Raw genomic sequence first — 14,925 nt, 5'->3', positions numbered from 1 at the left:
ACATTATCAACGGGTGGGTCCGTTCAAAAGGGTCAAGCCAGAAGTACGGTTATACATTGATTTAAAATTTTCTCTGGAGAACGTAATAATAAAATGATCAAACATATGCACTTAATCGAATATATCTAAGAGCTTCTCTAATATTAAACGGAAAACTCGTAAAACATAATTTAGTTTGTTGATTTTATTGGATTGGAAACTTTAAGAAATTGTATAAAAGTAATCAGATTAATCTGAAACTAAAAAATTTAATTGTAAAACCTTGTCATATTATTTTTTTATTAGTCATTTGAACAACACTATTTTAAGCTCTTTAAAAGGATAAAAACGACACGGTCCTCACTCCAGGCGTCTGGTTTCCATTGATTATTTTTTTTATCTTAAGTTCGATCTTACAAAATTGATTTGAGTGGGGAACAAAAACTATTTATAGGACATAAAGTAACTTTTATAGTAACGTGGGTGGTCCTTACTATGAATATTTCGTTATTTTTTTTTGAAAAAGGTTAAGAGGATTAAATATTATGTACAGATAATAATCACTTGATATTATTTAAAAATCTACTCAATTAAGTGTTAAACAATGATCGAATTATTTTGCCACATTTTGAAGTAACTCGTGGATTTTCTGTCATGGAATTTTAACTCTTATTTATTCGGGATAAAGGCATCTTGTCTTTTTAATGATATAGTTAGGTGAACAAGCAAATGGGCCACCTGGCGGCAAGTGTTCACCACCGCCATTGACAATGGCGCCATAAGAAATATTAACCATTCCTTACATCTCCAATGCACCACCAACAAGATGTTATGTCTCTTCGGAAATACGATCTTTTTCAACTACATGGCCCAAGGGTACTGTAGTTATACTGGTTCACTCACGCTTCAAACCGGAATACAACAATACACGGTAATGCTGTTTGGCGGTACAATATCTGATGAGTAGATGGTACTTACCCAGACAGGCTTGCAAAACTCGTACTTTTTCCAAATTTCAAGACAAATCTCCTCAGATTCGTATTCAGATTCTATGTAAACAAACATAAAACTACAAGTAATTCTTTATAAAATATTATTCAAAAATAAGCCCATAAAATTGATATCCTCTTCCGAATATCAAATTCATAATGATAGGAAGAGAAAAATCTGTGTTTAACTACACACCCACCAAACAGTATTTATAACTCTAGAACAAGTTAATATTTACCACACAAACATAGGAAAAAAGGGCCATGAACTGTTACTTTTACTAATAAAACTAGAGCTTGTCATTAGCCCAGTAGCTACCAACTGAAAAAATAAATTTGGCAATGAGAAATGGAGGCGAAAATATTGTTTTGATTTTAAATTTTTTATAACCCAAATAACAAAGAAAAACAAATTTATTAATAACAATTGATAGACACGGATAAACTTGTCACCAAATTCTATCCGTTCACCATTTATCATTCGGTGACAACGACCATTGTCACCAGCTGAGAGAGCGTTACATTGCTACCAACGTAACAGTCAGTCGTTTATGTAGATTTAAACGAATATAGACCCTATTACATGGGTATAAAGGTAATAAATTCAAAGAGAAGTGTAAACAATTTTGTATCGTAAATCTTGGTATATCTTAAGTGTTGTACAGTAACCATGTTCGTAAAATAGTCGAATACTAGATAAATCTTTAACTCATAAAGGTGATATTCATGTTAGTTTAAGAATAAAATTGTTATCTTTATTTATACAGTTTGCTTATAAAATGCTTTGCTTTGACATTCACTATCGTAAGCTATAAATAACATATTTAATACATTTGGAGTTCCCTACTCTATTTGTTTAATATGATTAAGATACAGTGTAAACAAGTCTTTGTAACCTAATTTTAAAGTGTAACATCTTCCCTCTCGTTCTACTTTGATACGTGGGAGTTCTTTCGTGAAAGGGACGGAAGTGTGTAACTGGTAAACTGGGAAGTGCGCTGTGCTACAGTTGACCTTCAGATGGTAACAACTCATTACTGGAGAAGGTAAAAGGAAAGTAACAGCCTGTAAATTTCCCACTGGTAGGCTAAGGCCTCCTCTCCCTTTGAGGAGAAGGTTTGCAGCTTATTCCACCGCACTGTTCCAGGGGTTGGTGGATTCACAATTGCCAGAATTTCGTCGTAATTAGACAAATGCAGGTTTCCTCACGATGTTTTCCTTTACTGCCGAGCCCGAGACGATTTAGAAACAAAAATTTAGTACAGGAAAATTCAGTGGACCTTGAATGGATTACAACCCGTAATCATCGGTTAAGATTCGCGCGTTTTAACAACTGGACCATCTCGGCTCATTCGAGAGAGTATAATGTTAATATTGTCTATTACCAAGGTGACATTTCGGATGTTACTCGACACGATATTTTTCCTGTCTTTATTTACAGTCTTATAATACCAAGTTTATTCATTTGTAATTGAACGTGTTTAAGTATATGAACTCGTTTGTCGTATGTATGTTTAATTATTTAATTTCCAATAAAAGTACCGCGCTCGTTCCTTCTTGATAATTTATAATATTTATACGGAACCTAATTACACGAACGGCTTTAATGTAAGCTCGATATGAATCATACTTTATATTTATAATCAATCTTCATATTACGCAAATACAATAATGGTGAAAGTATTATTCCTTCTTTGTTCAACGATAAATGAGTATTTGGCATTTGTTTATGTAACATAATATGAAATACAAAAATTACATAAATATAGCTGCGATAGTACAAAATAAATGTTTTCTAAATAATCTACACTATAGATGTTCCAGACATTAAGCAAAATTTTATGGCCATTTTTTTTTATTATAAAAATATTCCTAATAAAAAATGATCGTTTAATTTATTTTTAGGCAAAGATGTAAACACGGACAAGCGTTGAGTATTCTTTGTGTATTAATAACTTTTTTTTTTTTATTTTCAGACTAAATTTATCTTCGAGACATGGATTAAATTTTGGGTAAGTATAGAACTTTAATATTAAAGTTTTATTTCGGACTTTTATAAAGTTAGAAAAAGAGAAAATTATTTTAACATTTAAATGCCTCTAGCTAACAGTCTGAAACTAAACTAACAAAACTCCTTTAAATGTATAGACTTAAAAAACATCGCTATTTTTCTTAAAAAGTTACAAAGAATTTCAATTAAGATGGCCTTTCAAATATAATTTAATATTATACTTTTTATTACTTACCTTCTTTCAGAATTTTCCGTAGATTTTTTTTTAAATTACAAATGTATGGCAGCGGTATAATAGAGCATGTCTATATATACTTTACGTTACTAATATTACAAATGCGAAAGTTTTGATGGATGGATATTAGTTTCTTAATCAAGCTTGAATTGATGAACGAACGAATGAATGAACGAATGAATGAACGATCTGAATGAAATTGGACACAGAGGCAGTACAGTAGACAGTATAGTCTTAAATAACACATAGATTACCTTTTAGAATGTACTTAAAATCTGCAACCGCTGCTTCGCTCACGTGTAGAAAGTAGCTTATCATAAATATCATTTTTGCATCATTAAAAAATAAATTGATTTATTATCATTACAATATAAAACTAACTATGTATTTTTTTCAAATATTAGTAAGCAACTACGTATTTATTATGCGAAGTATGAATAGATTCCAGATATAATTTTTACACTCGCCTTTCAATAAAATGATTAATCACGACATCGAAGATAGAATTTGTTCCAAGATTGTTCATCAGAGTCAATTTGCGGTGAAATTAACTGGAAACTCTATTCAGAAAGTTGGCGAGTTCGGGGATGTTGGACGTAATGGACTTAACGCCCCTGCGACGTTCTATCTGCAAAACAAAAGACCTATTGTTTCGAGGTCTTCCTGTTAAGATTCGATCGTCTTTGCACACTGAAGATATTTTGCGTACGTTTAATATTACGCTTATAGATGTGTTATGTTTAATACCAATCATCCTAAACAACTGATGCAATTAAACGACTTTAATAAGTAAACTAAATATACCTATTTAATGTATATTGTTATATATGTATACTTATAATATAATTAAATTTATATTAAATAAGGTAATAATACTTCTTATGAAATAGAATGTTTACTTCAAGTGTCAGCGTATAAATGTTTGTGATGAAACAATATTTAAGAGTTCCATTATTACTCAAAAAACTGCAAAGATAACGACGATATTTTCACGACCCATCAAAACAACACATGCCAATTACAATTAAATATACCGCTTAGAGCTATTTGTACATACTGAAGATTGTGTTTTATTAATGTTATTTATTAATTATTTATTCGAAATAAAACTATATATAATTTTTATAAATACTTAACAATGAAATTATGCTATAGCTAAGTACCTCTATCCTCGTTATATAAATAACCAATTATCTGCCCGCTATATTTCAGTGGGTCAGCGGAAACGTACTTCGTTTAACAGCACTACAGTGCGGAAGAGGCCCAAATGATGCTAGAAACACGAATGTTTAATTGGACAAGTTAATTCTTATTTGTATTGTTAGTTTAATTAATACAATAAATTGTATAAAGCTAGTACAGAATAGAACAAGTATTTTGGACCTTATATGGTTATATAGAAACTATATATGGCATTATCTATATTAATAATTTCCTGAAATTCTAAGATAGACCCGATCGAAACCTATTCACAATTACAGATTGTTAAACAATAACGATTTTTTAGTCGATGATATACATATATCCCTAAAATTCGTATAATCGAGATATTTCGATATTAAAACGATGAAATTCAATGACATGACAGTTCAACGGGTGGGCAATTTTGACATTTAAGGGTGCGTTCAGAAAGTGTGTTCCAAATAATAATTTCGTGCAGGACTACGGTAATTAGTATATTTATATCTGTTTACATAAATGTACTGGAATGTTTTAAAAATAAAAGACATACAATAATAGGTCTTAAATTCAGTTAGAATAAGAATATATACTCTGATCTTAATACCGATACTTTTAACCAGTTTGCTCAAGTTCGAATGATGGGACCAGTGTAATTACAAACACAAATTATACAACATGAAGCGTGGCTTAACGTTGAAGATATTTCGTTTTTGGAAGTGTATTTTTAGACACATTTTCTGAGTAAGTGATTAATAATCTCTATGGAAATTGCCACCAAAATATCAAACAAAGCCACCAATTAATTATTGGTTTGAAAATGTTGTCTGTTGAATACAGAAATACATGGTGACAAAATATTTGAAATCGATATGACGAACTCATAAAATAAAATTAACGCATTCTAGCATCTCAGAAATATAATAATAAATTTAACTATTACGAAATTCAATGTATCAGCCAGCAATATTAACTTCTACTTTGACATAACAGGCTGATTAGTTTTATTTTACACACACATTAATAATACATATATTTGTGTACGAATATTTTAAAAAAGTACTTTAAAAGTGTTGTCTTTGAAATATAGTTTATTAAAAATCCTTAAATTCTTTGTCAATACTTAATAATCCAAATACGTTCCATAAAAATAATTGGGGTAATCCATTAAGGTTCAGAATCTTATCTTTAAAGGGAAGCTGCTCTCTCTTACTTATTACTAGTCCGTTGATAGCTATAAATCCGGTCACAAGACGTACTTAGTTCGTCGACGGCTTACGATTACTTATATTTATATATGTACATATTTTATGGAGATAAACGTCTCTGTAAAACATTGTGTAACATTATGTATCAAGTATCTTTTATCCTAAAGTAAAAAAAAAAAAATTGTCGATGATTTTAAATAAAAGAAATAGTTTGTCTTAGAATTGCTTCCTTAATGAAGGCTAAATAACACTCGGTTCATCAAAAACCATCAGTAACCAATCGTTTTTGAGTGGTAAGTAACGAACCGTTAAAGTTATTCCTAAGCGTAACATCGTATGTATTATGTGCATGTTTTACTCAATCTATATTAGATAATCTTTAAACTTAACCATTCCTTCTTATTTTGGTATCTAATAAGAAATTCACCCGAACTGACCAATCAACGAGTCTCTCATTACATTACATTAGCAGCCTGTAAATTTCCCACTACTGTTCTAAGGCCGCCTCTCCATTTAAGGAGAAGGTTTGGAGCATATTCCACTATTAGCAGCCTGTAAATTATCCCACTGCTGGGCTAAAGGCCTCCTCTCCCTTTGAGGAGAAGGTTTGGAGCATATTTCACCACGCTGTACCAATGTGGGTTGGTGGAACACACATGTGGCTGAATTTCATTGAAATTAGACACATGCAGGTTTCCTCACGATGTTTTCCTTCACCGCTGAGCACGAGATGAATTATAAAGACAAATTAAGCACATGAAAAATCAGTGGTGCCTACCTGGGTTTGAACCCGAAATCATCGGTTGAGATGTACGCGTTCTAACCACTGGGCCATGTCGTCTCTCCTAGTCTAGTCTCTCATACTGAGTAAGAATACAAAAATATTTAAGAAACGGAAAAAATTTGATGAGCGATCCCATTATTATAGATGGATAGTAGATGACACATTCCTTTTGGGTCGAGATACGATCTCATAGGACACGCGCTCAGGTCGGACGTCATTTGGAGCGCGATGACCTACATTTCCAAGAAGGCCTATTTGGTCTGTCTATTGCTGTTTGCAGAGCCACCGTCACGAGCCAACAGTGGTTTCGCAGTTATATAAAAAAGTGTCGCATTGGAAATAGTTCTCCATTATTTATCAGGTACTAAAATATTACAAGATATATATATTTTTTTAATTAATATTTATTTTTTTAATTAATTTAATAATGTTTCCTCTAGCTTTCCTGCAATCTGTGGGAGTGTTTTTTTTTAAAAAAAAAAGGAAGCGAAGTTTTATCCGTGCAGTGACGGAGTAAGAATACAATTCACTGCCCCTCTCTCTCCCATGGGTGTCGTAAGAGGCGACTAAGGGACATCTGAGCGACCATCTGCTCATCTGGTGGTAGGATGTCAATCATCCGCCTGGCTTGTTACCACCGTACGCATGGTGAAACACTCGTGAAGTGGCTGCTTGCAGCCGCGTTTCGAGATCAGCCGGCGTACAGCCAGTGCCCGAGCGCGCATTGTCGCGATAAGTGTTGGTCCGGTGGATGTTGCTGTTGAACCAATGCTGGAGGAAAGTATATTGACCCGCCGGTCAGGGAGACCCGTAGAAACGGTTGTTCCGCTGGCCGCCCGTGGCAGAGTACAGGGGCCCAAGCGTTCCTAACCAGCTCGCGAGGCTGCCCCACCAGGCCACGCATAATCCCGGTGTGGACCGTCGTGCCGGTTGGTGACCGGACGGTGGGGTCCCGGCGGCCACTACCGGGAGGGTTCGGGGGCCCTTCCGCCCGGCGGGTCGGTTTATTTTCTCTTCTGGCAACTTATTGGGGAAACACAGCTCCACACTTTGACCGTCCTTATCGTGGCAACGCATCGCTCGCTTCACGTCTCTTCCTCTTTTTTCCCCCTATCCATGACAGTGCATAAAAGAAATGACGGTCGTACAGCGGTGCACACCCCCACCATTCCCACGCTGTTTGAGGTTGAGTTCGTTAACATCCGTGGACTCCACGCTAACCTCAATGCTGTCCACCACCATCTCGAGACAGCACGGCCAGCAATGTTGTTTCTGACGGAGACTCAAATACTCCGTCCTGTCGATACCAGCTACCTTAATTATCCCGGCTACATGCTTGAAGAATCCTTCAAAGCGAAAGCCGGAGTATGCTTGTTCGTCAGGACGGATGTTTGTTGTCACCGTCTGCGCTGCTTGGAGGACCCTTCCTTCTCCCTGTTAGTGGTACGTGTGGACTTGGTTCATCAGAGTCGGGTCTACGTGTGCCTCTACAGATCCCACAATGGTGACTTGGAGACAAGCCGACTATTTGACCATCTTAGTCGGGTGGCAGATGCTGCGCAAGAGCAGTTTCCTAACGCGGAACTGGTGTTTTTGGGGGACTTTAACGCTCACCATGAATCATGGTTGAAGTCCTCCAAAACTGACCATGCGGGAAGGACTGCCCATGCTTTCGCTCTCACGCATGACTTGACCCAGTTGGTTGATCAGCCCACCAGGATCCCAGACATTGACGGGCAAGCGCCTTCCCTACTGGACCTTCTGCTGACTAGCCACCCGGTGGAATATCAGGTTGAGGTTCGGGCTCCACTTGGTTCTTCGGATCACTGCCTGATATCTACCAAAGTGCCACAGGCCAAGCTGCCGCCACCAACGGTAAGCAAACGTCGCATTTGGCACTATAAGTCGGCAGATTGGGACGGTTTGCGCGATTACTATGCGTCAGTCCCTTGGAAGGAGCGTTGCTTCAGTGAGAATGACCCGACAGCTAGCGCCGCTGCTATTGCTGGTGAGATCCTGTTGGGGATGGAATACTACATTCCTAACTCAGACCTCGCCAGTAAGGGTACGCGTAACCGTTGGTTCACTCGCGAATGTGCCGATGCTGTGTCTTCTAAGCAGGCGGCATATCGCGCGTGGATCAATGGCTGCGTTAGTGGGGCATCTAACATTGACTCACTGAAAGCAACCTACAATAAAACTTCCAAGTCTTGTAGGAAAGCATACACAAGAGCGGATGCACAGCGCATTGCGCGGTTTGGCCATGACCTTATTTCACATCCTAGAGGCTCCCGTAGCTTCTGGCGTCTGACCAAATCTGTGCAAAGCAATTTCTGTCAACCTTCGCTGCCACCGCTCAGGTATCCGGACGGATCGCTAGCTCACAGTCCGCAGGAGAAAGCTGATCTTCTGGCAAAACTCTTTGCGGATAATTCCGTAATCAATGATTGTAGTGCGCTGCCACCAACAATTCCTTCATGTGGCTACATGATGCCTGACATCAAAATCAGGCAACGTGATGTACGTGCAGAGCTACAATCACTTGATGTGCGGAAAGCTAGCGGTCCCGATGGAATACCAGCCATAGTGCTGATGAAGTGTGCAGCGGAGCTGTCTCCTGTGTTAACGCGCCTGTTCCAGCTGTCTCTTTCTACAGGATGTGTGCCGGATTCTTGGAGAGAAGCTAATGTGCAAGCGGTTCCCAAAAAAGGGGATCGATCTGACCCGGCAAATTATCGGCCAATAGCTATCACCTCAGTTCTTTGTAAGGTGATGGAACGGATCTTAAACAACCAACTGATCCATTCCAACCTAGAAGATCACTGTCTAATTAATGATCGTCAGTACGGGTTTCGACCAAAACGGTCCACAGGTGATCTTCTAGCGTACGTAACACACCTCTGGGGTGAAGCTATCGATAAGCGTGGAGAGTCGTTGGCCGTCAGCCTCGATATCTCCAAGGCTTTCGACAGAGTCTGGCACAGAAGTCTTCTCTCCAAGCTGCCGGCATACGGTCTGCCGGTACAGCTCTGCACCTGGATTGCTAGCTTCCTACACAAGCGCAGCCTTCGCGTTCTAGTTGATGGTTGCGCTTCAAAATCCCATGTAGTGAATGCTGGAGTCCCCCAGGGGTCTGTGATATCCCCCACGCTCTTTCTTCTGCATATCAATGATATGCTCTCTCTCGGGAACATACATTGCTATGCAGATGACAGTACAGTGCACGGGGGATACCACGGACGCGCAGCGGCTGGACGGGCGGAAACTGAGGAGAGACGGAGGGATCTTGTTGTTGAGCTCGATAGGACGTTAGGACTCATCGCCAAATGGGGCTCTGACAATCTTGTTGAGTTTAACGCCAAGAAAACACAGGTGTGCGCTCTCACAGCGAAAAAGTCACCATTTTCCCCTCCTCCTTCCCTCTGTGGCACCACGCTGGAGATACATAGCAAAGTCGCCATACTGGGAATCGACGTTCGGTGCGACCTCAATCCAAAGGATCACATCGAGGCTGTTATTAAAACAGCCTCACGTAAACTCGGAGTCCTGAACAAGGTGCGGCGTTTTTTCACGCCTGCTCAACTGCTCCTGCTGTATAAAACACAGGTACGGTCCTGCGTTGAATATTGCTCGCACCTCTGGGATGGCTCCGCTAAGTACCTACTGGAGGCTTTGGATCGGTTGCAGCGACGTGCGGTTCGCATTATTGGCGATGTAAAGGTCACCAACACCCTCGAGCCTTTACAATTGCGTCGAGAGATAGCGGCACTCAGCGCTTTCTATCGAATGTGTCACGGCGAGTGCTCAGAGGAACTATTCTCCCTTATTCCTGCTTCCCCTTTCCTTCACAAGTCCACGCGTGCTGGTTCTCGATGTCACCGCCTAACTGTGACATCAATTCCATCGCGTACCAAGAAATTTGGCAACTCTTTTCTTTGTCGCACTTCCAAAACATGGAATTCTTTACCAGCGCACGTATTCCCCTCCTCTTATGACCTGGGTTCCTTCAAGCGAGGCGTGAAGAGGCATCTTGCGGGCCGGCAAGGCGGGGGCGGCTAGAGCAGATCACCTTTCCCAACTGCACTAGCCGTCGTCGCGTTTGGACTCTACTACCACTTACCATCAGGTGGAGCAGAGTCATTTGCCCTCCCGGGCAATAAAAAAAAAAAAAAAAAAGTTTGTCTCTGGAAGCCCGGTTTCCTGTCAAATAGTGCTAACTCATTTTCCGTGAGAATAAACGTTAATATTTCTTATTAACGAGGTGTGATTGGTGCTTGTGAACGTATGACATATTACAGATCACACATACAACACACATGGACATAAATAATAATTCTGTAACTCTCCTTCTCTAAGTTGGAACAGATAGTCTGATAAAAAAAATGTAATTGAACCGTTTGATTCAATCTTCCACAAATGCCAGTTGCATTCAATTTTTATAACCTTTAAATATGTTAAATATGTTATTATTGAATATTGCGGAAAATAAATAAAATCTCTATATCTAAAATTTTTTTTTTGCAATGCACATTTGCTTTGTTTCAGTACCAAGTATGTTCTTGTTCCGTTTCATTAGATTACAGTGTAAATAAAAAGTAATCAAGTGAGTAATAGTATTGTTATAGTGTTAGCCCAGAGGACGTCGTTTATCAAAACGTCGCCTTGGACAGGGATGATTTAACGTGAGATATAGCGACTTTGAATGGAGTTATTTTCATTGCAATATCAAGAATAAATCTCTCAAAGCGAACGGATGTCTGCAAATGTGAACTTATTTTTTTGTACATCTATTATTGTACATTGCAATTTTTAATGTAAAAAAATTAACTATTACAATTTTATTAAGAAAAAAATTGAATTTAGTTCCATAATTCTAAATTTTACCGTGTACTACAAATAAAATACAAGGTAATTATAGTATCTTATTTTCATTTAAATCTCATTTACACAAAGGCATCGTATTATAAGAAATCATATCAAATAGGTCCCTTAAAAAGTTCACCACTCACCAAAGTTGAGTCTTTTTAAATGACCCGTGTAAAATATTATTCCCACCAGCATACTGCAAGAAACGAATGGCCTATAAATATGATCAATTTCACCACATTAAGTATCTCATGAAATGGTTCGTTTGAAATTATTTTTGATTTACTAACAGCTATGACGTATGTAGTAGTTTTTATACCCATTTAATGTTATTTGACTTTGCGTTATATATTACGAAATAATTTTTATTTTGAAATTTGTTACTCATAATGTCATAAATAAATAAATATTGGACAACATCACATAGATTACTCTGATCCCAACGTAAGTAGCTAAAGCACTTGTGTTATGGAAAATCAGAAGTAACGACGGTACCACAGACACCCAGACCCAAGACAACATAGAAAACTAATGAACTTTTTCAACATCGACTCGTCCGGGAATCAAACCCGTGACCTCGGAGTGGCGTACACATGAAAACCGGTGTACACACTACTCGACAACGGAGGTCATCACTCGACCACGGAGGTTGTCGTCAAAAATGTAATAAACGGGCTATCAAATAAAATCAATCTAATTCAATTAAACAATACTCCACAAATACATTCTTTTGGAGGAATTAAAGAGCACGATGAATTTAAATTAGACTTTTCTACGAACAAGATGAATTGGAAATATAAATGATATATTCGAGAAATACTTTACCTTTATATTAACGAAGCGATTCTGAACAAAAACTTTTCATAAGGAAAATAATCTAATCGAATCACTTATATTGGCCGATTTATTTTTCATTATATTTTTCGAAGCAATGACCTCCTTAGCGAATTCCACCGAACCACAATTTCAAAGAAACTAACCAATGGCGGAAAACACTAATAACCTTATATATGTTTTTCAAGGTACGATGTTGAAATTATGAGCAGCCGAATATATAATACCTTTTTTCTTTTTTTATGGTATAAGGTATATAGGAACGATATAGGCAGACGGTTAAAGAGACCAGTTGATGATAAGCGGTCACCATCGTCCGTAGACTTTGAAGCTTTAAAAAATATTAACCATTTCTCTCATCTCGAGGGTGATGATGCTTAGGCGATGTAATGCCTAAACATCATCACCCTCGAGATTAAGCTGACTAATTCACATGAAATCATGAATAAATTGTTATATATAGTTACTACTTGTAACAAGTATATTAAGTATTTGTATATATTATTGCTCTCATATTATTGACATCACACACTACATCATTTCAAGATGTTTAATTTGCAATTCAATTCCAAAAATATAGAAAAGTTTTATGAAGAAAAACTCATTTTATTAGAAACCGGAAGTTCCTTTTTCATACGTTTTGTAATCCACCGATATGTTAGCATTAAAACCTGACAACAGGTAACCCTATCAATAAGAAAAGATATATATAATGTTAATACTTTAAATTAAGTAATTAAAGCTTGTAAAAATTGACATAAATGTGTTTTATACCCTTATATTTTCGTTATAGCATTATCCAAAATTATTTTAATAAAAAAAAAAAGTAAATAAATTTAAAAGGGAGAGAGATAGATCTTCCTTGTAGTAAATAAACGTTTGAAATCGCCTAATTAGCATAACCCAGTCATAGAAACGTCTCTTTGACTTAATCCTACGACCACTAACTTGACATATGATTCATGCTACTGTTGAATAAATGTCCCTTTGAGGTAACGATATATTCACGGCACAATAATCCTTATAATTCTGTAATAAGGTCGAAATTTGTTTGAAATTATAATTGTGGGTAAATATCACGATTATAATAATAGTTATTTAATCAATAATCAAATATACATAAGTATTGCTTAAATGGCGGTAAGTAATTTATACCGTTTTTGAGTTACGATCAACAATCCGTTAAAATATTTTCTATAAGTTGGTTTATCATAGACTTCGAAACTTACAAATCTTTATCAAGATACTATTTTAAAATTAAATGTATAAAAAAATCTGTATGTACGATTCAAATAAAAACTAAACAATATCCAACACGAATGAAATATAACCACTATGGAACTTTATCGCAAAAATAATTATTACAATATGGTCAAAGGTCTCAACAAAAGGTGATATCCGCAAATATGTGTATTATATATAAACTTATATAGTATTGTGTGTCCCGCGAAACTTTGCGTTTATTCAAAATATTTTTCAGAAATTTCGAAACATGACATGTTTTGACATTTGACATTTGTTTTGATTTCATTAAATTGTAAACTGCAAGTCAATCATCTACACTTGGAGCCAAACGATGAAACCTCTTTTAAATATATCTTTTAATATCAAATAGTAAACGTTAGTTCAGTTACAATTGGAATTTGTCGAAAACAACTCACTTTAATTTTATTTACATTTTTAATTTTTTTTTCTTATACAGCCGTAGTACTACTCTCTCACCGGCCAGGAACTTTTTTCCGCTCTCAAAAATTAATTATTTGTTAGTAAATTGCAATCAAGAATCCTCTTTATTTTTCTGTACATCTACGGCTGGAGATCTTCAAAATGAGACCATAGCCGATATTTATGTGCAGCTTTCCCATAATCACTGGGACAAAAATCGGCTGACGCTATTAATATATAAGATTTGTACCGCAGAATTGAGAGCTTCAACCTTTCTGAAGTTAAAGTATACTTCAAAGATATGACGTTTCATAAATTAAATAACATTGATCGAAATTGAACCAGAAAAAAAAAACAATTTAATTCAAATACGTATTTAATTTCATAAATAGAAACGATTACTACATTCAAAAAACAAAAGTTGACCCACGAACATCTCAATCAAAAATAATAAAACATCTTGCTAATATGTTTCGAATAGCCGACACAATAGTTACACAAAAAGCATGAATCATATGTGATACGCGGGACAGGGAAAGGGTTAACATCCTCCTCTACTATTCGTCATCTGATCGTTCACAACAATCTATATGTATCCTTGTCTTACGTCATATCAGACACTTCATCTATTTTTTGTTTTACTTGGTGGTACAGCTTTGTGCAAGCCCGTCTGGATAGGTACCACCCACTCATCATATATTCTACCGCCAAAAACTCCGTACTACCGTACTCTGTATTGTTGTGTTCCAGTTAGAAGGGTGAGTGAGCCAGTGTAATCACAGGCACAAGGGACACGACATCTTAGTTCCCAAGGCTGGTGGCGCATAGGTGATGTAAGGAATGGTTAATATTTCTTACAGCACCTTTTTCTATGGGCGGTGGTGATCACTTATCCGCCAACCAATGCCATAAAAAAAAAACTTCATCTATGTATCCTAAGTAATCCTCCATCCCTCATGCTCATGCTCAATAATCTTCTTTTGTGTCATATTATGTAAAGGTTAAAATATGTCATTAGTTACACGGTAATACACAAAAATATACGGTAAACACTCGTCCTGTTTTGTTAATTCTAATATTTGCTTCGGGACAGGTAATTATTAACATACTCCCAAGCGCTCATATTATTCAGAAAACAATAGAGGCGTGCTTCTGACAGTCCATTAAGCAACGGC

General features: G+C 36.8%; 1 protein-coding gene across 2 annotated transcripts in view; it reads left to right on the top strand.

Annotated features, from left to right (window-relative positions):
* Nucleotides 1-14,925, top strand: part of LOC125069226 (collagen alpha-1(XVIII) chain-like) — a 175,349-nt gene that overhangs the window by 62,265 nt on the left and 98,159 nt on the right. For both annotated transcript variants that reach the window (XM_047678639.1, XM_047678640.1), the window contains exon 2: nucleotides 2,945-2,980. In XM_047678639.1, the coding sequence (XP_047534595.1) occupies nucleotides 2,945-2,980 (36 nt within the window). The remainder of the gene's footprint in view (nucleotides 1-2,944; nucleotides 2,981-14,925) is intronic.

This window comes from Vanessa atalanta, chromosome 15 (assembly GCF_905147765.1).
Source record: "Vanessa atalanta chromosome 15, ilVanAtal1.2, whole genome shotgun sequence".
Classification (NCBI taxonomy): Eukaryota; Metazoa; Arthropoda; class Insecta; order Lepidoptera; family Nymphalidae; genus Vanessa; species Vanessa atalanta.
This window is presented reverse-complemented; position numbering and strand designations above follow the sequence as displayed.